Raw genomic sequence first — 26,922 nt, 5'->3', positions numbered from 1 at the left:
TTACAAAAAAAAAAAAAATAATAATAATAATAATAATAATAAAATTAGGTATTGCAACAGCAATTATTTCTTTTCAATTTTCACATTTTTTTCACTGTTGTTAACGGTAAACTAATGGATTTTGATGGCATGGAGTATTTCGAACATAAGGTTTCAAATATGGGCCCTTTTTCTGGGATTTTCAATAGATATGAAATAGAGGAAATTACATAATTTCAGGTGTTTAAAGATTAGAATTCAAAAATAAGGGACCAAGTTTCATTATTCAAAAATCAGGTATGAATATAATAAATATTACCCCTAATTCAATTTCAACCCTAATTTTATTCTCTCTCTTACTCACTCTCTATCTTTCCCGTCTCTTTCAGTCCCTGTGCTACGCCGCCGTTGGAGCACTCGCCACTAGAGACCTTACCCATTTCATTTCAATTGATGATATTGTGCCATCGCCACCACGTAAGTTGCACCGCGGCGATCTTTACCACGTAGCACGGTAGGCCTGTACGAATCAATGTGAGTTGCCACCGGGAAACAAATCCACTCACTTACTCCGACGACTCTTCACAGGTGAAGCACCACAACCAGCGCGCAAAGTAGAAGCAGCATTGTATAGTGGATTTGGCAGTTGGGGGTGGTTTGTGTGATGGTGTTTGTGTAGTGGTGTTTGTGTGGTAGTGTTTTTGTGGTTGTATGGTGGATTTGGTGGTTGGGGTGGTTTTGGATGGTGGCTTGTGTGGTGGAGTTTGTGTGGTGTGGTGGCGTTTGTGTGCAGGCAGTGGTTGTGGTGCAGTGCAGTGGTTGTGTTGCTGCGGTGCGATGTAGGTAGTGGCTATGATGATAGTGTAGGCGGCGATTTTTCTGGTGGTGGATGTACGTGGTTGGCGGCGCTGCACGTGATCTACGAAGAAGTCGTGCGTCCTTCTCTCTATTGGCAACATGAGAAAAAATGTGTGGTTTGGTGAGAATGACATTGCAATCGGCGTGACTTGGCGGTGGTATTTTTCATGTTGGTGGTGGTGGTGTTAGTGGTTTGGAGTGGTGGTGGTGATGTTGGCCTATGACTTTAAAATTCGGGTGGTGGTTTTTTTTGGTGTGTTTGGTGGCGATCGTGGATTTGGTTGCGTCAATTTTGTTGATGTTGGTGTTGGTGTTGGCGGTGGCGGTGACGACGGGATGAGGGTGGTTGTAAGTGGCGGTGGTGGCAATGGAGTTGGTGGTGACTAACTATTTGACTTATGACTTTAAAATTCGATCATCTGTGACTAAAAAAAGAAATATGTGACTATTAAATTTAAAAATATGTGACCTGTGACTATAATTTTTAGGATTTGTGACCTATAATTTTTTTATCTGTAACCTCGACATAATCTGTGACTTATCAAAATTGTGATTTGTGACCTCGAAAAAATCTGTGACCAATTAATTTGATGATACGTGACTGACAAATAAAATTTGTAACCTATAATTGTGAATATGTGACCATGAATAATATAACAGTGGCTTTATTATCATTATTTAATAAATATTTTTAATTAATTAGCTAAAACCTGATTTTTGCACTAAAGAAACTTGTAACTTGGATTTTGAATTGGGTATAGTTAACACCTGATTTATGAACTCTTCCCATTGAAATATATCGCACATTCTCAAGTATGTAGGAGGTTTTCTCGCATTAAGCCTTAATAATATACACGACATCTTTTTAAAAACTTATCTCATAACAAAAAGAATTAAGCTTGTTGTATACTCCTAGTGTACAACAGTTTGACACTCCATTATGAGTTAAGATTTGAGTCATTAGTTGTTTAAAGTGGGTTAAAATCAACATATAAAAAATTGTTCATCTTATAACAGTGTCAAACATAATGCATGTATAGCAAGATTGAAAAAGTAACAAAAAATGGGCTTGCATATTAAGTCTCTAATTAATGGGAATTAAAATCAAAATTTTAATAGATTTCGATAAAAAATTAATAAAATAGGGACTAAGTCAATAACAAAATCAAATATTTAGGTTTACTGCACCAAGGTTTACCAAACGCTGCTCAATTATTGCTCAAAGGTTGGCAGGGAAAGGAATACGGAAAGGAAAACTCTTGCTGGCTTTCAGCAATTTTTCTGACATGTTTGCCTTTTGGCCTTTCAGTAAATAGACTTTCTCCTTATCTCCTTAGCTTTCAAGTGATCATTGAATATTAAAAGCCTACTGTCAACCCCGTAATTAATGGCAGGTAACTCTCTACACTTTGCTAATTGTACTAATTTGACTGTACGTCCATTGTTGATAATTAATCGTGAAAATTAATACGTCCACCAGGGTCTTATTGCCTCAATAATGAGTCGATTCTTCAGCTTTTTTTTTTTTTTTCGTTATAGTTGCACATTGAGTCCTCGATGAAAAGCTTGAAGAGTCAGGTCTAACCCTATCAAACCACTTTTGACCTAACCTTGTCTACAGCACATCTAAGGTCTAAATAATTAGGTCATTATTGTGTATTTAAGAACAATTTCCACTAGCAAACAAACACACTCCTCCTTACACATGCCATGCCAACCACTAGCAATCCTTTATATTCTTTCATTGGCTATGCCATAGAAAGTGCTTGACATAAAGAATGACATAATATTCGTTGGCAAGATGTTATTTGACTGTGTTTAAAACAGTCCAATAACGAGGTGTCATATAGTATTATGTCAATCATTATATTACTGTAACATGATTCTTTTTTCATCTCTCTCCAATAATATAATGCAATCCTTAGCGCACTATACCCCATATTGATACCTAATCATGCTCCTTTTTCCTTTAAATCATAAACCATTCATCAAATACACCCACAACTCACTCCTCTATAAAGCTTTTCTGCAAGAATTGCAATTGATTTCATCATCATTTCAATGGCCTCTTTCTGCTTTCTTTTAGCAATCATAATGACTTTAATGGTTCCATCTTTACATTCTTTACCGTCTGATAAGATTTCTTCCATTTCTTCTGCACCTGCATTACCGCCAAATCCACCACTGTCCCCTGATGTTTCTCCTCTTTTGCCTTCTCCTGGTGGGGTGGTGCATCCTCCCACTGGATCATCTTTACCAACCATTCCCTCTGATTCCACTCAGAATCCCGATTTGACGAACCCCGTTGGACCGGATACCGCGTTTGCACCATCCGGGTTGTTGCAGGCTTCCTCGACAGAGTCGAGATTTCTAGTCACAGGGTTGAAACTTGGAACTTTTGTTGGTTTCTTGGCTCATTGGTTAGTTCTGGTTTTTATGATCTGAACTGGATTATCATTTCCAACCATTCTCTCCAGTACTAGTCTTCAGGATCCCTTTATAACATGGAACCGAATATCATGGTTGCACCATCGAGGTTATACAGTCTTCCTCGACCGAGTCGAGATATCCAGTGAAAGGGTTTACTAGGAACTTTTGTTGGGTTCTTGGCTTATTGGTTGGTTCGGTTTTGGGGAGAATTCAGTTTTATTATTGTCTTTCATTTTATTCTAGTGTGCCTTTCTAAAATCATGTAAAGTTTCCATTCTTTTATATAGCACTTATGTACATTATAATCCTCTTTATTCCATTTAATTCATCTCGACTGACTTTCACTTTTTACAATCAAATGCTTTGTTGCACGCAGTAATAATCAAATTATTTGCAACTATAGAGACTTGCATTGATCAACTGCTTCTCACATTTCATTTAAAATAACATTTAGAAGAATTAATTCGATTTAGTGCTACTCCTGAAATACTTGTGGATATAAAAAAATAAGGACAATACTTGGGGTACATAATGGATACCATAATACCCAAGTGGCGCTCCCTATTGGCCACCGGCGCCCTCTCCAATAGGGAGCGTCACTTGGACATTATGAATACCATTATCATGTCCATTATGTTCAAGTAGAATAATCCAAAAAATAAAATAGCTGATCGAGATGTTGTTTAGAGAACACATTTTCGTCAGAAACGACGAGAAACAAGGAAGAGGTCATTGCGAAAAATAAGCTATAAAGTAAAGAGTTTTCTACACAAAAGATGCTTAATATGTTGAAAAAGTTCATTAACTTAATGTGTAGGCATTCCTAGCTGTAACTATTCTGGAAATTATTAAAGTGAAAAGGGCAAAAAGCATAATCTTTTCCAGTTTATTTTGTCCTGACTTTGCTAATTTTTAATTACTTGGAGACTTTTCTAAAGGTTAAGTGACACATGGAAAGGCCATTTAATAAAGAGTTTGCATTACAAGTGCACATGATTACACCAGATGACTGTATATTGCACCACAAGAAAGTCAGTTCTTGAATTATATAAACTCTTTTCTCATACTTTTCCTTTTTCCTTTTTATTTTATTTTTTGTCCTTTTCGGTTGTAGGATTTCAAATAGGGTTGTGCTGCTTGATCAATTCCCGGGTTATGTGGCACCCTGCTTCAAATATTAATTGGTGGCTATCGAGCGACAATTTTGATACCATACCAAAACCGAATTGTAACGTATTTGTAAGCACAATGCATTGTAAGCGCACATTTCATATTGGATCTTTTGTCCTTTTGGGTTGTGAAATGTATTATAGACTTGACACTTCGATTTTATACTAGACTTAGACTTAGCCCATGTTTGATTTGGATTAAAATTCAATTAAAATTTCAAGTCAAAATCGACAATTAATGGTGAGGAATTAGATTCATCTGCTTCAACATAAGACTAACTTTAATATTGCAAAAATTATAAAAGAAAATGAGAAAAAATGAATTATTCTGAAAAGGAAAATTCAAATTAACATTTGAGAAAATAAAAAGAAATGAACGGAAGAAAAGGTAACATCATGTTTTGTCCCTTAAAGGAAAAGAGGAAGCAAAGATTAGGACGATACCCAGACATCGTCCAGCAATCCATTTCCAGATTCACCACCAACTACCACCATCTTGTTCCCAACAACTGCTGCAGCATGCTATTTAGAGAATATTCAAATTTTAGGAGAAGTCTAATTTAAACAAGAAAGTGTATGACAGTACGAGACATTACTATATCATATCTAATTCAGTATTCAGGACAAAGATATTACATTGAAACGAGGTGTAGGCTTCTCTCCAGAGACTGAAAGCACCATCCAATTTTCAGAGCTTCCAGAGGTGCAGTTGTTAAGCTCAGGCGCACTAGATGAAGTCCTGCAGTTCAGTTCATCGGCTTCGTTGGTTTTGGATGCAATACCTTCCCCCTGCCGGGATTCAAGAGATTAATCTAGCATGCACTCTTTAACAAAACATTACTTGGAATTCAGTTGAATCCTTACATTAGTGCTGCCTACCTGTTTAGAATGCCTTATTGGACTTCTAGTTCCCTGAGCAGAGTCCGAAAGTTGTGCTTTTAATCTGGGGAAAATACAAGAGTATTAGATTTGTCATATGAAAATAACCTTTTTTTTATAATTTACATAATTTTTGTAAAGCGAGTAATCAAAATGTTTCTACAAACCAGCTAAAAATAAGTAATCTAACTTGCAAATCAATCTTAGAAAATGATAAAAGATCACAGAACACAATAGTAGCAATTTGAATTTAAATCTGGTTATATGTACGTGAGCACTATTGATATAGCACCCCACAAGTGCAAACATCCAATTCTGTTGTCAGAATTTCTAGTGACCTAATTAAGCATTATATGATCCCCCACACCTTACTCAAAACGAACAATTCTCTTTTCAATATCTTAAAACATTGCCGGCAACGTAAAAGGTTAGTCTTGACAGAAAATAAATAAATGATACACATTTGGCCATATCTATTAAGCTTTTAAATTAGATGAACCAGGACATCGTGTTATCACGGCAAGCGAACGTCCTGGTTGCTTTGGCACGAAAAAATGAACCCTCGCTACAAGTGAACCATCGCATTGAGGACAATAATTAAATGGTACACATTTGATTATATCTACCTGATTAAGCTTTTAGATCAAATGATTCAAGGCAATAGTTACAACATTCTTCTCATTCACCCAAAAAATAAAAATAAATTAAAAAAATAAATAATAATAATAATAACAAATAACCAGAACAAAATGATTACTTTCATTGACAAAAGTGGCCCATGTTAAACAAAATGATTAAAAATACATCCACTGATTCTGAAAATATATATATCCCATGTAAATGCATTATTCAGCAAAATACAAGCAAAAAAAAAAAAATGCATAAAATACACATATATAGGCAATATAAGTACATTACCTTCCAACAAGCTTGATTCGTCTTCTTGAAAACCCAAACATTTTGTTGGTTTCAAAGCCCTAAATTTCCACTGCAAAACAAAAATGAAACGGAACCCACATCATAAACGTTGCCTGAAGAAACTTCAAATATTTTGCATTACTAAACTCCCATACGCTAAATAGAACAATAAGCATCTATAAATGACTATTTACCTCGAGAAAGAGAAAGAGAGAGAGAGATCCGAACCCAGAAACAACACAACACACTCAAGAGCTTCACACCACAGACACTGTACCAAAGGTCGACTCTTGGAAATGTATGTTTGGTTAGAGGGATATATACGTATGAAGCTGTATACATCTATCGGTCCATAGATTCAGAATCTTTAAGTATTTACTATCACCGTCGCACGGAAGGTGGGTTGGATTGGAATGGGGGAAGATAGCTTCTTGTCTGTTTGTGTGATGTTTTTACGTACACTATTTTGTAGGATGCTAAAATGCGCTGAGGAACCACGTGAGAATGGGATCACCTACTTGCGTACAGTAGTATGCATTAATCAATTTAAAAATAATCATGTGTGTTGAGGTGTACAATAAAAGAATGCAAATTCTCCAAGCACACTTCGCCCCGTTTGAACCTCCTTATTTCTCGTTACATTAAATTAAAATTTTTTCTCTCTTACTTTTAATCACACAATCTTCAATAAAATGATATTGCACGTAAATCAAAAACTTTCCAACCACTTATTTTTCAAAAAAATACTATTCAACTCTTTATAATCTACAAATAATGAGGCTCAAACGGGGGCTTCATGTCGACTAAAGCTTTTATCATATGAAAGAATAATGTACATTCGTGGCTTATTTATTTTTGTATATTCATCATTTTGTGGGGTAATAAACGTTGGATAAGTAGATATTTTTATATAATAAATATAAATTAAACTATGTTTATCTGACTATCGATGGCCTCTAAAATATGACTAGAAAATTGAATAGAGAAAAAAAATTAAGTGAAATGTTATTGATATTTAGCCCTTATTTGATTTAGATAAAATATTGACAAAAATTTAAGACAAATTAACAATTAAATTTAACCACAAATTGTCGCTCATAGTTTTTATCAACTTTTCAAAAATACATTTTACAATTTTATTCAAAATATACTAAAAATACGAGTTTTGACAAAATTAAAAAGGGGCTCACTTCAAAAAGGTTACTTTAAGTTGAATAATTAATTAATTACATTTGTACTCTTCAAAACTTGTGTTATTCTTAGCCCTCGTTTGCCCCATTAAATTAAATTTTACTTTTCTTTTTCCTATTTTCAATCACATAATCTTCTATAAAATAATATTACACGTAAATCGAAAAATTTTCCTTCTTTTTCAACTATTCATTTTTCAAAAAATACTATTCCACCAATTTTCATTTTCAGAAAATGGAAGCCAAACAGGGGCTAAAACTCGACTCATGTCGTTTGAGTCTTAAATTATAGTTCAATTCTAGTTCTAGTTAAGACTTGATTGTAAAATGATTTGAGCAATTTTCTTAATTACTCAATACTATCTTTATATGTACGAGCTTGTTTGAGCCACATTATTTTCAAAAATATATATTTTTCAACAGTGATTTATCATCATTTTAACTACACGTTCTTCAATAAAATAATATTATACGTAAATCTAAAACTTTTCATTATTTTTTAACCACACATCTCCGATTAATTTGAAATAATAATACATTTTTTCCCTATAATGTGGCTCAAACATGGGCGTAAATTTTCTTCTAACTAATATTAGCATATCCAATAATCTTTTTAAACATGAGATGTTCTTTATTTTAAAGAGTCAACCCTTAAAATCATGTTTCATAGAAAAACTCACTCTCTATAATTAAATGCATTTAAAATATTTCTATTTTCAATATAGGAAAATAAGAAAATAATTTAGAGGAAAGCTAGTTCAAATAAAATATAGAGAAAAATAATAAATATTTTTTGGGAGTAATAAAATTAAGTGTTAAATACAAAGAGTTTGTTAAAGTACTTCAAAATTTCAACTTTCTAAATTTATATATACTCATTAAATGATGAAATATACTCTTTAAAAAAAGAGTTTCTTGAAAATATTAGTATATTAATATAAATATTTTAAATTTGTGGAAACAAGCATTTCAATGTCAATACCACCCATTGTATGCAAGTAATAAGTAGTTGGCCTAAGCAAAGAGGTTGCACCTCTCTCATGGCTAATAAATTATGTCCTATGTCACTTCTAGCTCCAATAGGACTTCATTTCCAATATTTGAATTTTTGAATTTTGTAAGAGCAAAATAAATTAACAAAGTTACTTTATATTCGAGTTATTCACTCGTATGATTGTTCACGATCAATAATTGAACTAAATTCACCGAAGGAAAAAGAAATATCGTTTTTTTAATGAAATAGTTGGTAATGATTGTTCTAATTCATTTCCAAATTTCTTCCTTTTGCTCCCAATCACGCCTCTATTACCTCTTCATAGAAGAAAAGGAAAATTTGTAAGTGGTCACCTATGAATGCTACCACGCACTCGCGAGAGATTCATATATAATGCATTTTATTGTCAATATTTTTCATGAAAAATGCATTATTTCAATCCAAATTTCTTCTTTTGTATCGTTTGATTGACAATTTTTTCATGAAAATAGTTCTCTGCTATTGGTCACGTGACTATATTTTCTTCAAAATAAAGGAAAATATTTTCTTTAAAGGGAATAGAATTTTATTTTATAGAAAATCCACTCTCTCTCATCTACTCATCAATAAAAAAATGGACATGTATAATTTTTTTTTAGGTTGAAAACTAAATCAATCAAATACATTTAACTAATAATTCATACACAAATAAATTCTAGGCAATTGAATTATCTAGAATTCATTTTTTTCATGCAAATTTCATTGCTTGCAATCAGACGCACCCTTAATGTTAATTAAATTTGTAAGGGTTTAGTAAAGACTTGTTTGATTCTCATTTTTTTCAAAATACATTTTTCTCTTCCTTCTTTCCAACCACACATTTTTTAATAAAATAATATTATTTACAAATTAAATTTTTTTTAAAAAATTTTAACCACATATTTTCCATTGATCTATTATTTAAAAATGTATTTTTTTTTTCCAATTAATTGGACTTAAACAGGCTCTAAATTCAAAAGGGGTTAAGAAAGATTTGTAGGGCCCTATATCAAAGGAGATTTTGATTCTCACACGCCGCGTGTGAGAGAGGGAGAATTTCAAATGCAATGTCTACTACTCTACTTGGCCTTTAGGGTTCAAGGAAAATTTCACGATTGATTCCCAACTTATGGTTTTAATAGCAATTTAATACTCAATCTTTAGAAATGAACAAGTTTATCCTCAAACATAAAGTTGCACAATATATTATCGTCCAAATCTCTGTAATATCGATGTGTGGTCTTCATGTGCACATTTTACGAATTTAGATTTTACTTCGCATCTTGAACACAAATCTATATATTTGAAGTGAGAAGTTTTTTCCCACATGGTTCACATTATAAATTACCAAGAATTGATATGATCTGTATCATGGTGAATGATTGTGCAACTACAATGAAATGTAAAGGACCAATGGGATCCCTTTAAAATGCTAAGGATCAAATTTCTTCTACGACAACAGTTAGGGACCAATAGTGCAATTTTTCCTTGGGGTTTCTTCTAGTATCAGTGTTCAAAAATGTTTGTAACGCTTTTAATTAAGTAAAAATGGGAAAATTTTAGATAAAAAGGAAGCATATTTTTGTCAAAACAAAGAATCAAATACACGTTAAGCACATTGATCAAGTCCTAGTTATTAAAATATTAATTTATACTCTTTTTTTGATTAAAATAGTTGAAAACTCCAACCTAATTGATTGTCTAAAGAACATTGAAGTCTACATAAAGATTGCTTCATTTCTTGGTTTTATTAGTTGGAGGGCAGTTGTAATTTATTTATTTATTAAATTAAGTTAATTAATTTTATTGTTTTTCTAAACTTTTTTTTTTTTGTAAAAGCACGTGGTTTATAATGATAATAATCATAAAATTTCAAACAATCAAAAGGATTTTGTTTTTCGATGAAAAACTATCTTAATTCAAGTAATGCAAAGTAATGTAATGATTTTTAGTTTGAGATTGATCATTTTTATTATTTTGGAGTTTCAATGAATATGAAAGTTCTTGCTTGACAATTTTTTTACATGGTTGATCTAATTCAATTAAGTTTATAGAATTTATCACAATTACAATCGATTTTTGTAAACGCTTTTTTTCTATACTCCTCAATATTAAAATGTAAAAGTATATATTTTATGAACTTGAATCTCCTTAAAGAGAACGTGATGCTCACATCTTATTTTGATTACAAATTTGTTTCTCAGTCGATAAGATTTTATTTGCAATTGTTATTTCACTAATAATATTTTCTCTTAAAAAATCTATCCACCTCCAAATTATTCTAAACTTTATGCACCAATGTATGTCATCCCAATAGGACAACAAAGGAAAAAGACTATGAATAAATCTAAAGTCACTTTATTGTTCGGAAACTTTACTTTTCTTTTTTGGAATAAATTTTAGAAAAAACACACAAGAAATATGCTTAGTCGTTTCTTTAATACATTATTGTAAATACTTTGAATTTATGGCATAGGCCAAATTAATTAAATATAAATTTCTAACCGATGAATTTTGTTCTTTTATAGTATTGAGTCATGATAACGATAAAAATAAATCATTAGCAATAAATTCAAATAAAAGAGACATATAAATATGACAAACAAGAGCTAGCTATTATATGTAAATTTTGATCATTTAACGATGTTTTGATTTGTTTGATAGGATGGTCGACTGTAAGTATTGAATAATTTTGAACGAGTAAAAGTCATTAATTTTTTTTTTTACCATATCACATAAATTTTTTGCATGTGGGGTAGGTTTCACTAATGAAAAAAGCAAAAAAGGAAATCGAGAGGTAAAAGCGAAAAAGGAAGAAATGAGAAAAAAAATTCCCAAACCAAACATGGCCTTGGATTCAATGTAGGTGAATCTGTTAATTGAACAATGCTCACTAAATTTGCAAACCACAAGTGCACGGGTTGCTTACAAATAATAAAGTGGATTTTTTGAGTTCGAGTCGATCTCTCAAAGAATATTTCTTTCAATTACACAAGAGTTGATTCAAATTAATGATAGAGACATACACAATTAATTTTTTTGAAATTAGAAATAAAGAAAAATACTTCAAGGCTTAAATTAAATTAACAATTATGAAAGTGAAACGGCTCTAAATTTTAGATGAGTTGGGATTTGCGATTTCATCTGACCGTCATTTCATCAATGTCTCAATAAATAAATAAATATGTAAATTACCAAATTACAATGTTAGACCTGAATTTCTAATTTTAGTTAGTGTTATATTCATAAATTACGTGATGGAGGGAGTCCCACAATGGCCAACGTGGCACTGACTATTTAATTTGATTGGGCCTATTAAATCAGAAAACGTTGTCTTGAGGTATTTAATTGAACAATTGCATATTGAGCTTGGAATTTGGTTCTGCCCATTAGCTCATGAGACCCATTTCCATTTATAATATATACGTGAGTTTCATTCAGTTCCAATATATGATTTCTAACTCTAGCCAAATCTCTCTCCCTCTCTTACACTCAATTTCTCTCGTCCGCCAATTGATTTGATCATCGAAGTGCAAACGATTGTTGGATCTTTTTTCTCAATCGACGGCCTTTGCATTCTAACGGGGTATTTAGTGTGTAGGTGAGTCCACGCGGAGGTAACGTGGCCTGGATTCTATTGGTGCATTTATTGATATCAGCAATTAGTTACCTCTCTTGAGTAAAATAACCTAGTTGATTCGCTTTATCCACAATATCTATATGTTGATAAAAATTTAACAAAACCACAAGAAATTGTAGTGAATAACTCAATGGGTCATCTAGGGTTAGAAATATATCTTTATCTCCTAAAACAACCTAGGGTATTAATTACTTTGATCGAGAAAGCACAACCATCTTTTAATAATTGCACAAACCACCTAATCCAATCATCTATTGAATAGACAAATGATAGAAACGAAAACACAATAAAAAATGCACAAGAACCATGGCACCTTAACATTAAATAGTAAATATATTAATATTAATGAAACTTAGATCAAGCTACTTCATAAATCTCAACTATAAACACTTAGCCCATTATAAAATAAGGATAGAACATGGAGAATGTGATGAAATTCATTACAAAATGAATGAGCTAATGAGAAGATACCATTCCCTTAAATATATTCTTGAAGAAAAATAGGGTTCAAATCTTGAGTCTTCCTTTGAACTCCAAAATTTTGCTTTGAAACTTCTCCTTTTCCCCTTTCTTCTTTTTTCCCCAGGGTTAGGAATTTTTTCAAGATAAAGAAAAAGGTTGAACTTCATTTAAAAGGGCCAAAATTTGTGTCAATGATTTGCAAAACGGCACCTCAATTTTATTTATAAAAAAAAAAAAAAAAAAACTAGAAACAAATCCTAGAGCGCCATGGCTCTGTAGTTGCGCGTGCGTTGTGACGCCGTAGCACTGCGCCACGGCACCACTTGCCATTTCTTCTTTTTTGCAGCTCCAGTGCTTTAGGTAATTGCGTGTCCGTCCTTCAACTTTTATCTTATACATTTAAGTCCTCAAATTTTGACTTTCCTTTCAATCACGCCCTCTAAAAATTGTAACCAAAAGCTCCTAAATTTTCGGTACTTGTACACTTTGGTCCCCAAAGTCTTGATTTTGAGCACTTTTGATCCTTTTTTCCTTCCTTTAGCTCTTTTCTCCTCCATTTTGGGATTTGGCCTATAAACACCATAATTACACAATTATGAATAGGAATCCACTCAATTTCATGAATAATTAGTTCGTAAAAGTGCCTAATATGTGTGTAAAAATAACTTATCAAACACAAAAGCCGATTTAGTACGACAAGTTGTTTGCAATTTCATTGTTGACAAGTTTAAAATTTGGACAACTTTTTTACCCAATCAACTGTTGACAATTTATTTTCTTTTCATGCAAATTTTATGGTAACAGCCAAATGCAACCTAAGGTCCCTTTTTTGAATTTCAATTCCCTCTAAAAAAAAAAAAAAAAAAAATCCAATTTTATAGGCTTGCATGATTTCTTTGTCCTATTAAGTTTCTTTCAGTTTTAGTGTATGTATGTATTAAATATAAGCAACGGTTTTGTGCAACCTTTCATAATAATGCTGATTAAGATATTTTTTTAAGCAATATGTTGTACGCCGTTGAATTTTTACTCTGGTTCTTTTAAACCAGAAACCAGAAGAGGAAATTCGTAAGCTTGAAATAGTTTTTCATCTTTTTATAGCAAGTTACAATCAGTGATGTAGGATGTATGTAAAACAATTTCCTGTAGTGGGTTTCGTTTCGACTATTGTTCTTTGATATGCGGGGAATGAAAATTGAACATGCGCTATATGTATTTCACGAAATTGTACATTTAGAAACGAAGTGGAGGTTTCAAATTTATTACAAGAGTTTTTATTTTGATGTTATCTTCCTAAAGTGAGTAACAAAATGAATTTGGTATGGATGTTGATATTGGATAGCGTTGACAGTCGTCCATAGTGACCAACAAGGTGAAGGCAGCTCAATGGGCACTCTACATCCACGTTGGGTTGTTAGCCACAATGAGGCCCTCTACGTCAGTATCTGACCATCGACTTCCACGACCACTCTACCCTCATGAGTGCTCTACGTCAATACCCGACCATCAATCCCCATGAATACTCTATCCCCATGAGTGCTCTACATCAATACCGGTCCATCAACCCCCCATGAGCACTCTACGACTATACTAGGCTATCAACCCCCATGGGACTATCTACCACTACACAATCGATCCAACACTTAGCCATAAAATCGTTAGTGGATCAGATGAAGATCACTTAATGGTTGTCACAGACGCAATCAACTGTCAAATAGTCGGAGGCTCCCGACACTCAGAACATAGGGAAGTGGAAGAGGCTACATGGGACACGCGGCACCATAACTGCCCAACATTCCCACAGCTTCAGTCACTATCAGGGGCGGAGCCAGGAATATACGATGCGGGGGGCTATGGTACTCGGATTTGGCTACAGGGGGCATTTTTTTTTTTTTTTAAAGTTGATGTAATTCAAATATAACAAAAAATAATAATAATAATAATAAAATTGTTATAATATAACATTATCTAAAATTGCACCTAACAAGATTTTACATCATAAAATCATCTATAATAAATCTACATATAAATTCATAGTAAATTCTCCTTCGATGTAAAGTTTCATACAATCAACAAGAAAACTATTATCCATTTTGTTCCAAAAAGTAACTAAACTAAGAAAATCTCATCACTAGTATTGAAGACGATGAATTGAAGGACCACACGAGTGCGACAGTGCAAGCTAAAAAAATCGGGTGTGTAGATCAATAAGTTTGAAAATAGAAACACATGAATTAATGTATAACAAAAATGTTAATTATATGATGATCAAAAAAATGTTAATTATACATACTCAATTATGAAACACTATAACAAAAAATTTAATACATGAACGTAAATTAATATGTATGCACGTATACACTATAAACAAAAAGTCAAAGTGTTGGGCATATGAACTTATTTTTCTCAAAATAATAGTGATATTGGATTGAGATTGGCTGTGCAATTGGGCTATTGTTGGATTGATGGTGGGCTAAGTGATTAAATTTCTATTTTTAATGAACCTTGCTTATTCTTGCTATTCTGAGTCATTTTGTTGTTTTCTAATCTCTATTCACAAACTATCTGAACCATCTTCCGATTAAGAAGCTATTCTTGATCCTCCTTGGCAACAGGCTATGGCTGATGAACTTTTCGCTCTACATAAGACAGACACTTGGGACTTGGTTGCATTGCCTCCAGGTAAACATGCTATTTGTTCTCGTTGGGTTTATATGATTAAAACCAAGTCTGATGGTTCAGTTGAGTGTTATAAGGCTAGATTGGTTGCCAAGGGTTTTAATCAGCAATATGGTTTGGATTATGAGAAGACTTTTGCTTCTGTTGCCAAGATGACGACTGTTCGTACACTTATTGTAGTTGCATCTGTTCGTTAGTGGAGTCTCTCTCAGTTGGATGTCAAAAATGCATTCTTGAATGGAAATCTTCACGAAGAGGTTTATACGGTTCCTCCTCCTGGTCTTTCTCACTCTCCTAGATATGTTTGTAAGGTCAAGAATGTACTTTATGGTTTTTTGAATATGGGCTTGGGCAATACTGGGCTACAGCCCGGTAGAGCCCTCCCCCATCTCTGCCCCTGGTCACATATAAATACACCCAAGGTGAAATAGGTACGGACAAAGAAAAAACTTTGGCTATTTGAATTCCATCTTTTCTTTCCCTAACAACATATACTGATTCTGACGCCGGAGGTAAAATGGAGGAGTGAGCCCCGCCCTCACTTTTCAGGTAACATTGGTTCATCGGAGTAGCAGGAATACCTTGCGCCGCTAGGAGCACATGGAGGTATTGTTTCACGACTTCTTCAGATGTTGTTATTAATATAAATCAGTTGAAGACTTCTATCTAAAAGTTAGAGATGTGGAGTTAACTTGGTCGATTGTGATTATTGTTTCAGATTACAAGATTTATGAGTACTCGGCTAGTTGAGATTCAGCCACAGGAACTTAAGTTCATAGGTAAATGAAAGAAACAAAATCATGCAATTACATCACTCACGCGAATAGATATGCGAAGAATCTTTTTGTTATGCTCTTGACGTTTAATTATACGAGTATTCTTTGCTTAAGCATGATTAATAAGATATGGCAACTTGTTCATTATTTTTATTCCTTTAGGAGAATAGCTGCTTAAAGATGCAGTAGCACAGTGGCTGCATTGACTTACATACGCTTATATTGTGGTGGATTGATTTTGGCCTTCCGAATATAATCATGAGAACTCCCATTCGATGTGGAATATAATTTTTTTCCAAAGAAATTCCATGCGGCGAAGCATAAAATTATGAGCATCCACTGCACTTGGTTACTTTTGACTTACACAACCTCGTTCTGTTTTGTGGATGATCGAATAAATTGTGAGATGTATGCATCTGGACTAGTTTGACCTCTATTAAGCTCAAGGGCTATCGCTCCTACAGTTTAAGAGTTCACTTATCTTTATTGTCTTGGTATTCACTCAGTGCTCTATGTTTGCCACCTTGTTGTAGTGTTGTTGCGTACTGATCGAATTACCTAAGGTTCTTCTCACACGAAAAGCACTAACTATAAGATAGCCAGGGACGGAGATGGGGGAGGGCTCTACTGGACTGTAGCCTAGTATTGCCCAAGCCCATATCCAAGAAAATGGAACGAATAGTCTATTAAAAATAGAAATTTAATCACTTAGCCCACCATCAATCCAACAGCAGTCCAATTGCATAGCCAATCCCAACCCAATAGCACTATTATTTTGAGAAAAATAAGCCTATATGTCCAACACTTTGACTTTTTGTTTAGTGTATATGTGCATACATATTAGTTTACTTTCATGTATTAAATTTTTTGTTATAGTGTTTCATAATTGAGTATATATAATTAAAATTTTTTTGATCATGATATAATTAACATTTTTGTTATACATTAATTCATGTGTTTCTATTTTCAAACTTCTTGATCTACACACCCGATTTTTTTAGCTCGCACGGTCGCACTCATGTGGTCCTTCAATTCATTGTCTTGAATATTAGTGATGAGATTTTCTTAGTTTAGTTACTTTTTGGAACAAAATGGATAATAGTTTTCTTGTTGATTGTATGAAACTTTACATCGAACGAAAATTTACTATGAATTTATATGTAGATTTATTATAGAGGATTTTATGATGTAAAATCTTGTTAGATGCAATTTTAGATAATGTTATATTATAATTTTTTTTTTGTTATATTTGAATTGCATCAACTTTTAAAAAAAAAAAATACTCCTGTAGCCGAATCCGAGCACCATAGCCCCCCGCAGCGTATATTCCAGGCTCCACCCCTGAAGATAGCTAAGAAAAATGGCAAGGAAGCATTTTTCGTTAAAAAAATAAGAATCTTGCCAACAAATGCGTAATTGAGTGATCATGATATATACAATTCAAATGACTGATGTTGTTAACTCATGTATTTTATTTCCCCTCCCATATCTTTTATGGGAAAATGTGAGAATGGCTTTGTTATATCCCATTCCATTCCTTGTTTGTCTCACTATGCCTCTATATGCCAAAATTTATAAATCATTTATAAATGGTCAACCATCATTTTCAATCACACATTCCAAATGAACCTACAAGTATTATACACTTATCCATCATTTATTTCTATTTATTTATAAATAAGGATAAAACCATAGGTACCGAGGGGGGTTACCGAAGCATGTCCCCCCCCCTCACAAACACGAGGGCCCCGCGTGTATTTAATAATGTCAAGCCGTGGTCCCCACCTTGATGATGTGAGTGGGATGTAAACGATTGTGTAAATGATCATGTACGTGTAGCACGATCCTATAAATAAATACATCTATAAACTCTCCCTAAATAGAGGCTATAATGTGATTTGTCAATTTCATCAGATCTTTACATTATTTAGGTTATAAATATTGTATTCTATGTACAATTTGTGGCCTTTTACTTGGACAATTGCACGGCTCTGTCTCTCTTCTTCCATTCTTTAAGTTATAATTTCTTTCGTGCATTGTCATCTCTATTCTCAATGACTTATGCGTCTGCTGATAATATAGGCTATATTCGAGTCCTATTTTTTTGAAAAAAAAAAAAAATAATAATAATAATAATAAATATTTTGTAATAGTGATATTTTGGGAGAATGTGTGATTATAAAGTAGTGAAAAAATTTGTATTTACATGTAAAATTATTTTATTAAAAAAATATGTAGTTGAAAATGAGCTTTTTGAAGACGGTAATACTACTGGTACATCGGGGGTTACCGAAGCGTGTACCTAATAGATACCCCGCGACCCCTCATTGGAGGAAGCGCATGTGGGACAGGCGCTTCCTCCAACCGGGGGTCGCCGCGTGTCCATTAGGTACAAGTTTCGGTACCCCCGGATGTACCACAAGTTTAATTCTTTTGAAGAATGGGGCTCAAGCAAGGGCATATTGTTATGAACACTAGTAGCTATAGTGTGACCATCTCTCATTTTGTGCAAGATATTGCTTTATTTTGATAAAAGTTCTTGTTTTAGGAAACAAATTCACATTGGGAATGTGATAGCAGGGATTGGATAGTATTGGATAGAATTAAAGAAGAAAATGAAGCTAAAGTCTTGTTCATTATAATGTCAAAATATCCAATGTGCCAAATGCGCACTTAGGTTGTTCGCTTACTCCACGTGATTCCAATCTTTTTTTAATTTCACAGCTCTATTTCATAAATTAAGTGCATATTAGTGTTGGAAGAAATATTGTGGTTTAAAGGCCTCTTCTTCGAAAGGGGACGGGAAAGAAAGTGCTACGCTGTTGACTGACCCTATTTTTTCATTTAGTCAATTAATGTTCATTTATGCCCTGTTATCTGCTATGTTCTTTCCAGGCTGAAAATACCATCATGAAGCTAAAAGAAGAAAAATGCAGTACCATTCATCAGAAGGAAACATTAAAGCAAGAATTGGTTGGTGGCACCCTACAAGACTTTTATTCTCTCTGTCATCTTTTATTGTTAAATTTAAGCTACTCAAACCCATTCTTTATCCACACATTCAGTTGGATCCACAATTTACGACCCACTTTTTATTCTCACATCCTATGGTATTTGATATAAGCACTCACAAACAAGCACCAAGTCGGTCGGGGTAATTTTCCTATTCTGGTAAACGAGGGAATTATCAGGTGTTCAAGGAAAATACAGAGGGTGAACTACATTTGTTGTTTCCTTGTTTACTTAGATTTTATCAAAAATCTCGGCTTAATTTGCTGATGTTCCCTCTTCCCATGTTGGCCAGTACCCTATTAAATGCATCGGTGGGCTATAGTATTAAAATGCCAACTGATCTACATTTGGTCTTGGTCCTGGTCTCCATATTTCTTGGGCTGTTCACCTTTATAAGATTTAATTAAATGTTATCATGGTTTCATCTTGCTTGTTGACGAATGCTCTATCCCTCTTTACAGATAATGTTGGGGAGATCAAAGAGTAAGATTAAAGTTCAAGTTGGTTTCCCCCCCGCTGTTCGTTTGCATGGTCGCCCTGATTTGTCTCATTGTCGGGTGCTTGTTACGTGCTGAGTGAAAAAAAATTATGCTCAAGTCTCAAGAACTATAATCCAAGAATAATGATGATTGAACAAGTTCAAAAACCGGCAAAAGTTGGACAGACTGACTTGGCAGCACATGATAAGATTTTTTCCCCCCAAATTGTCAAATCCTATGTCGACACGTGTTCCCTGTTTTTTAGCATGTCCTTGAGCCTATTTGTGTAGCACAATTGATAATCTAGAATAATGGAGGGATAGTGGCTGTGTGCCTTCTTTTGTACTACGAATATTTATAGCTCTCAACAATATTTTTCAATAATGAATGTAAAAGAATCATAATATCTTCAAATAATAGAAAATGTGAGCTTTAAATTTTTTACAAATTTCTCGGATTATGACTTCTAAGCTTATACTTGTTGTTCAGCGCAATGGATATTATCCATAGAGTTCCTCGAATACCCAAAAATGTCAAAAGAAAACTCAGCATAGAACATCATAATCCACATAGACGCAGAAAAGTGTATTTGTATTATGATTTTAGCTCAAAAATGTGAAGGTGACAACAATTTATGGAAAGTCATACACAATGATTTATGCTTACAAAAATATACACCGATTTGGTGTTCCAAAACCTCGGTCGGGGAGGGAAAAGCTCGCATTTCCCAAAAAACAAACTATTGGGTCAACAACTACCCAGAGAAGAAACAAAAACGTACCAATACCACTGCAATGAATAAATTTGTGCAAACTATGCTAATTTAGACACCGCCATCATCCACACAGAAAAAACACTCGATAATATTAACAAATGAAAGCCAAAACCCGATTGAATGAGCCACCAGCGATTATATGCTTAGTGTTTGGCCTCTCCTTGCCATTGATGCACACTTTGTTCGATTGGAGAGCCTGGAACATATGGTACAAAACCCCGTCCACCAAAAACAGGACGCATGAAGCCATCATCAAATTTTCTCCAATAGTAGTGGACAGTGTGGGTAGGTTTCCTCAAGAGCATCCGAAAACTGCTTGGACGGATCACATTTCTATCACTTTGATTAGCTTCTGAATCCTGAACGTTCACAACATTTTGTTCGTGGAGGGATAGTGGCTGTGTGCCTTCTTTTGTACTACGAATATTTATAGCTCTCAACAATATTTTTCAATAATGAATGTAAAAGGATCATAATATCTTCAATAATAGAAAATGTGAGCTTCAAATTTTTTACAAATTTCTCGGATTATGACTTCTAAGCTTATACTTCTTGTTCAGCGCAATGGATATTATCCATAGAGTTCCTCGAATACCCAAAAATGTCAAAAGAAAACTCAGCATAGAACATCATAATCCACATAGACGCAGAAAAGTGTATTTGTATTATGATTTTAGCTCAAAAATGTGAAGGTGACAACAATTTATGGAAAGTCATACACAATGATTTATGCTTACAAAAATATACACCGATTTGGTGTTCCAAAACCTCGTCGGGGAGGGAAAAGCTCGCATTTCCCAAAAAACAAACTATTGGGTCAACAACTACCCAGAAGGGAAACAAAAACGTACCAATACCACTGCAATGAATAAATTTGTGCAAACTATGCTAATTTAGACACCGCCATCATCCACACAGAAAAAACACTCGATAATATTAACAAATGAAAGCCAAAACCCGATTGAATGAGCCACCAGCGATTATATGCTTAGTGTTTGGCCTCTCCTTGCCATTGATGCACACTTTGTTCGATTGGAGAGCCTGGAACATATGGTACAAAACCCCGTCCACCAAAAACAGGACGCATGAAGCCATCATCAAATTTTCTCCAATAGTAGTGGACAGTGTGGGTAGGTTTCCTCAAGAGCATCCGAAAACTGCTTGGACGGATCACATTTCTATCACCTTGATTAGCTTCTGAATCCTGAACGTTCACAACATTTTGTTCGTCCAGATCAACTTCAGGATCGTGTTCATTGCCAAGAAGTGGTACAATGAAGGATTTTGGAGTAACTGGCTCTGAAGAGATCATTCTGTCGAATTGCTTAGCTGAGGGAAGCAAGAGCCTCACCAAAGGTTTAGTAATCAAGCCAAACACCTACAAGTCGTCAAAAGAATAATAGCAAATGATTTAAAATTAAACATTAATTTGAGGGATCGCTTCTGAAATTACTAAAATTACTCTGTTTTTGGAAATTTTCCAATAAAAACATGGTTGGCTTACCTCAAATAGAAAAAGTACTTCCTTTTTATTGTTTTGGTAAGTACAACAATAGAAAAGTAGGTTCTTAAACTAAAAATTGCCCAAAACTGGTCAGTTTCACAAAAGCACAAAGCGTGTTGGGCCCAAAGAGTTGCTTACATGATCTAAGTATCGAGGAAAAAGATTCATGTAGCTGATCCAAATTTATAAGAAACAAGACTTAGTTTGTCGTTTTTATATTTATTTTCTTCCACGTACTACCCTACACATTCCTGCAAAAGCTTAAGATGTCTTACCACTGTACTGAAAAGAACAACTGATATTGTACTAGTAATCATGATGGCGTTCCCATGTCGCTGAGTATGTCCTGATCTAGTAAACTGCATAAAATAAAAAATTAACGACTCGATTGGATTATTCCTGCATTATAGAATACATAATCACCACCCTTTCCTTTAGTCGGCACCAAAGCGGCAATAGAAAAGCACTACACAGCAGTATATGTTCATTTTGTGCACAGTATATTTTCTTTCCCTGATGCATAAAAGAGAACATCACAGAAATACGTGCTCAACTTAAGCATTTATATCCCCCCGCCCCGGGGCAGAATGAGTTTTCCTGCGGTGTAGAGAATAACCACCCTGAAACAGATATAAAGATAATTTACCTGGTTATAAGCAAGGGCCATGGAAACAGCGCCTCTCATAAGACCAGCCCACCACACTGTGACCTGAAGATAAAAATTGGTAAAATTATTAGGAGGGACAAGTAAATGAAGAATCTTGTATGGTTGAAATGTAAATATTTGAGCTCATACTTGCTGCTTAAAGCCAATTTTTTCATATGAATTCTTGGTCAAGTTGGACAAGAATGATAAAGGAAAAACAAAGGCTGCTCTTCCAACCAAAATCAATCCCAGGAGAATAGAGGTCACGGATACCGACGTTTTGGGGCTGACAATTGGAAAGGAAAAAAAGAATTAAAAAATATATCCACCCAACAGTGTATAAAATCCCCATTGCTATTAGAAAAGTGCTTTTTGGGACTTCAAAAGTTGCTAAAAACATGAGGAAAAAAATTTAACTTTAAAGCTTAGCCTAACATGTTCTCAGTCCAGAAAAGATGTCATGGCGACTATTTTCAATTACGTAGCAATCATACCTGTCACTTATAAATCTCCATTTCTCAATGTCAAGGGCATCCATACCAACATAAAGAAATATGAATATCTCGGCAACAAATGACAATGTTGCAAAGGTGTGCCTGTGGAAGAGTTGATGATATACATTAGTACAAAACTATCTTGCGGAAGAGAGAAACATAAAAGAACCAAACATGTCTCAAATGGTCTAGTATTATAAGAGAGCCCCGTACTTGGTGGTGACTCTTGAACTCTCAGTAACATTATGCCAGGTATAGTGCGACATCACAATCCCACAGAAGAACACGGTAAGAATAGCGCTTAAATCACATAACTGCACGATATATCAAGTTAGAGAGTTAACACCTAAATTCAAAAGTGTGGAGCTTCAAATATAACACCTAAAAAATGCAATGTTTAAAAAATTTACTTCGGCGAGCATGTATGAAAGGTAAGCCATCAGCATCATAATAGCAACCTCACGATCAGTGGAATGCCTGAAATTGATCAGAAATTAGTTGTAAAGAATTTTAAAGTAAAGAAATCACCCGTTGGCGTTCATCTTAACGAATGATTAATCAAAAACCAAGCATCAAAAGATTAACAAAGAACCACAGGCAAGCTTTCAAAATTTTCATCATGTGGTATGGTGTGGACAAGAGCACATGTGGCACAAAAGAATTCTATTTCTTGGTTGGAATCTGATGTGCCCTATGAAGTTTTAAGAACTCTTGTGCAAACATAAATGTTTTAAAAAATCACTATTGTGGAGATTAAACACCGACCTTCCAAAATACAGCTTCTTTATGACATATGCACTAAGCAGTCCAGCCTGCAGTAGAAGACCAAATGTTACAACTTACCAATACTGTGATTCAAAAGAATTCGAAAGCACAAATGGACACATGAGCCATAAGACGGGTGAGGAAAGAAGGAGACTTACAACAACTCCCAACGCAGTGCTTGTAATAAATAGATATAAAAAATTCCCAACTAGCTGCAGAGCTACACTGGTACTGATATGTGAAAGGTCAAAGTTCTGGACTGCGTTGAAAAGCACCACAGACGTCGCATCATTTACAACACCTTCGCCAAACACTAGACTGTATAGTAAGGGAGTCTCATCCTGATTAAGCACCTGCACCATCAGAGTTGATGCATAAGGCTATCATTTCTGATTCTAAAATCAACAGAATAATGTAACAAAATATACCTGCAAGGTGCAAACAGAATCTGTTGCAGCGAATATTGCTCCAATTGCTGGAGAAAAGAGAGTATAGTGAGTTACAGGAAATTATTAGCTACAATTAAAAAGGTTTACAGCGAGAGGACGAGTGTTACCAAGATAATCTCCTATTGCAAGACCAAGATTCATTTTCTGGAAAAAGGTAATGGCCCCTGGTACAAAACAGATCATCATTTATACTCTAAACATCGAAACAAATGGAATACTGACAGTTTAAAAAGTTCTACATAATAAATTCTTCTTCTCCTTTTCATTTCTTTCCCCTCAAATGTTTCCAGTCTATCCTTAAAAACAAGCAGCACTTAAGCAGAGAAAGCAGGACACAAGTGTTGATATAAATCATATTGGTTGAAGTTGCTCACGCTCTCATGCATGTTCTTCTCTTCCAGCAAAAAAAAAAAAAAGGAAAAATGCTAAATTAGGATATAGAAATATGATAATAAGATACAATTACAAATACGGAGCTACACAAAGGACTGGAGTCTGACAACAACTGCTACAATTAAGCATAAATATCCAAGAGAGAATGTCTCTTTTCTGTGATGTTTTATTAAAGAATTTCACTTTAACTGTCATTTTTAAAAAGGAGAAGGGTGCAGAACAAACTCGAGATAGCATGTAAGAACTTACAAGTATACAATCCAGACTTCTACCAACATAAACTCCACTTTTCATGGTAAAAATTAAAAAAAAAAAAAAAAATAATAATAATAATAATAAATAAATAAATAAATAAAAATAAAGAGGAAATGCAAGAACATTGTCATCTTTTATCATAGGATTTATGCGTCAGTTTGTACAAAAATATACGCGCGCATGCCGACAGACATTCCTCATGCTGTTTGTATCTCACCACAAACATCAAAACAATTAACAGTGTGGCTGTAGCAATGCATATTAGGAGAATGCAGCACTTTGCTACTTGGATATAAATAGTAATAACAGAAGAAAATAGGATTTACCCAATGATATGATGATGAAGGATATCAGAGTTCCAATTGCTCCGAACAGTGTTATGGTCATAAAATTGCGAAAGAATTGTTTCTTTTTAACCTGGAACCTGATTATTAGAGCAAAGCAAACCATGTAACTTAGCAGCATCATTGCATAAATAATTGCAGTTTACTAACTTGGCTAATACTTACAAGTCAAAATTTGTTAAAAATAAAAAAATTTGGCAGTCTCATATACAGGTTCCTCATTATTGTTTTACTAATACAAAACCTGACAGCACTTTCAATTCAAAGATCTCAGATAAAGAAAGCCTTAATAAAATTAATAATACAAGAAACACAATTCTCCAAATCAAGGAATAGAATGCTTAAAATGCTTTACATACCCAGCATTAAAAATGATTGGCGGAAGCAGATAAATGAAGAAAAGATCCTCACTAAACACCAAAAGATGAGAGTTTTTTCCTCCAGTGATTAATAGAATCACAACTCCCGTGCATATACCCTGTCATTTAAATGATCAATATGGATTAAAACACGCATATGAAGAGTAAAACACATGTCCAAAAACCCAAACACATACACTACAGAGAAGTCCACATAAATGAGTATATACACTTACAATTACAAGCGCGGTAATGGATTCATTCATCCAACGATTCTCCTCCAACAGATGACCGATCACAATACACGCGCACAGGAGTGCCACAAATAAGTTAATGGAGACAACTGATGAATGATCAGATGTCGATAGATTGCTCATCTTTTCTAATAAAGTTCCGAAAACAAACACCATTTTTCTTCAGAAGCTCAAATTCACCAGTTAATATTGAAACTTGAAAGTCACTTCGTATGCAGAATTTTAATCTCTTGACTTCACATATAAACCTGAGGTCAAATCTCACAGCCAATCAACTCTGCAATTGGAACAGTAAGTATTACTCCCATTAATAAACGAAATCAATTAAAGCTTAAACAATTTTAATATATGGTAATTAAGATTTAATCAATAACCAAAAATCAAATCATTCATACCAACGCCAGATATACTAGCAAAAACTACATATCCATGCATAAACACAGAAACTGAGAACTCACCAGAGAAAATTGGACAAATGCTTGAAAATTGAGATCTGACGAACTGATAACTTAAACAAGATCCAAATCTGAAGCTGAAATGCAAACGAAAACTGAATTTTCTCACCGCGAAGTAATTCTAGCCGCCAAAATGGTCCAAATTTAAACAAATCAAAGTCACTTACAACTCGAAAATGCAGATAATTACTTCAGAATTCAATCAAATCACAGATACAAACTTTTTCTTTTGTAAATTTACGTTCCAGATTCAAAATTTGCTTCTCAAACGATTGGAATGAGGATCCTAGAAGAAAATAAGTACTTTCGGAATCAGTTCTTAAAATCCTTGAAATTTGAGTTTTTCACAAAGGCAAACGAAAATTCTTGACTTGGGAAACAGCAAGGAGAGAGAGGAAGGAAGGGAGGGAAATCGACAGGGATGATAATATGAAAGGGTAATATATAGTCATAGACACCGCCACAGCTTATATATATTGCATGTTTGGCTAAGCATCAAGAACTTGCTCATAAGCAATTTTGAGAGAAATTACTCTTTTATATTAGTCAAGGTTATAAGTTTATTTATAAGTAAGTTTTAAAATTTGATTTTTATAAATTATAAATAAGTTATTCATTTTTCTCCAAATCTTTTTAAATGCTAACGTAAAAGCAAATGGTCAAAAGTCAAAGAGTCGAGAATGGTTCAATACAATTGAAAATTTTTGTTAAGGTGAATTTGATTCATCAAATATACAGATACAATA

The 26,922-nt window shown here is 34.0% G+C and overlaps 3 protein-coding genes across 7 annotated transcripts; 1 reads left to right on the top strand and 2 right to left on the bottom strand.

The window, feature by feature from the left end:
- Positions 1–2,931: 2,931 nt before the first annotated feature.
- On the top strand, positions 2,932–3,426 carry LOC111374055 (classical arabinogalactan protein 26-like). The gene is made up of 2 exons (XM_022996677.1): positions 2,932–3,257; positions 3,315–3,426. The coding sequence occupies exons 1-2, from the start codon at positions 2,932–2,934 to the stop codon at positions 3,424–3,426; spliced, it is 438 nt and encodes a 145-aa protein (XP_022852445.1).
- Positions 3,427–4,843: 1,417 nt separating this feature from the next.
- Positions 4,844–6,738, bottom strand: LOC111376207 (acyl-CoA-binding domain-containing protein 6-like). 2 transcript variants are annotated; one of them, XM_022999158.1, is made up of 5 exons: positions 6,428–6,738; positions 6,234–6,303; positions 5,301–5,379; positions 5,073–5,225; positions 4,844–4,958 (listed from the first exon to the last, which is right to left on the bottom strand). In XM_022999158.1, the coding sequence occupies exons 2-5, from the start codon at positions 6,272–6,274 to the stop codon at positions 4,869–4,871; spliced, it is 363 nt and encodes a 120-aa protein (XP_022854926.1). In that variant the 5' UTR covers positions 6,275–6,303; positions 6,428–6,738; the 3' UTR covers positions 4,844–4,868. The 2 variants fall into 2 exon arrangements, with proteins under 2 accessions (XP_022854926.1, XP_022854935.1); XM_022999167.1 differs by having other exon boundaries at positions 5,316–5,379; positions 6,428–6,730.
- Positions 6,739–20,901: 14,163 nt separating this feature from the next.
- LOC111367434 (sodium/hydrogen exchanger 2-like) lies at positions 20,902–26,648 on the bottom strand. Of its 4 annotated transcripts, none has more exons than XM_022988309.1 (16): positions 26,344–26,642; positions 26,180–26,253; positions 25,704–25,998; positions 25,468–25,586; positions 25,091–25,188; positions 24,224–24,280; positions 24,096–24,142; positions 23,826–24,020; positions 23,668–23,714; positions 23,313–23,379; positions 23,116–23,216; positions 22,903–23,004; positions 22,559–22,694; positions 22,409–22,471; positions 22,038–22,121; positions 20,902–21,636 (listed from the first exon to the last, which is right to left on the bottom strand). In XM_022988309.1, the coding sequence occupies exons 3-16, from the start codon at positions 25,875–25,877 to the stop codon at positions 21,247–21,249; spliced, it is 1,680 nt and encodes a 559-aa protein (XP_022844077.1). In that variant the 5' UTR covers positions 25,878–25,998; positions 26,180–26,253; positions 26,344–26,642; the 3' UTR covers positions 20,902–21,246. The 4 variants fall into 4 exon arrangements, 3 of the variants coding, with proteins under 3 accessions (XP_022844077.1, XP_022844088.1, XP_022844070.1); XM_022988320.1 differs by having other exon boundaries at positions 26,180–26,247; XM_022988302.1 differs by having other exon boundaries at positions 26,180–26,642.
- Positions 26,649–26,922: the final 274 nt, after the last annotated feature.

Source organism: Olea europaea, chromosome 2 (genome assembly GCF_002742605.1).
Source record: "Olea europaea var. sylvestris chromosome 2, O_europaea_v1, whole genome shotgun sequence".
Lineage (NCBI taxonomy): Eukaryota > Viridiplantae > Streptophyta > Magnoliopsida > Lamiales > Oleaceae > Olea > Olea europaea.
The sequence above is the reverse complement of the archived record's forward strand: the minus strand, read 5'-3'. Positions and strand labels throughout refer to the sequence as shown.

Coding starts and splice junctions, on each gene's coding strand:
- LOC111367434 (XM_022988302.1), bottom strand. CDS start 25,877: ATGGTGTTTGTTTTCGGAACTTTATTAGAAAAGATGAGCAATCTATCG. Junction 25,189..25,467: donor CCAATCATTTTTAATGCTGG/GTATGTAAAGCA, acceptor TCTAATAATCAG/GTTCCAGGTTAAAAAGAAAC. Junction 22,472..22,558: donor AAATTGGCTTTAAGCAGCAA/GTATGAGCTCAA, acceptor TTTTATCTTCAG/GTCACAGTGTGGTGGGCTGG.
- LOC111374055 (XM_022996677.1), top strand. CDS start 2,932: ATGACTTTAATGGTTCCATCTTTACATTCTTTACCGTCTGATAAGATT. Junction 3,258..3,314: donor GTTGGTTTCTTGGCTCATTG/GTTAGTTCTGGT, acceptor CATTCTCTCCAG/TACTAGTCTTCAGGATCCCT.
- LOC111376207 (XM_022999158.1), bottom strand. CDS start 6,274: ATGTTTGGGTTTTCAAGAAGACGAATCAAGCTTGTTGGAAG. Junction 5,380..6,233: donor CGAATCAAGCTTGTTGGAAG/GTAATGTACTTA, acceptor TATTTTCCCCAG/ATTAAAAGCACAACTTTCGG. Junction 5,226..5,300: donor AACAGGTAGGCAGCACTAAT/GTAAGGATTCAA, acceptor GAATCCCGGCAG/GGGGAAGGTATTGCATCCAA.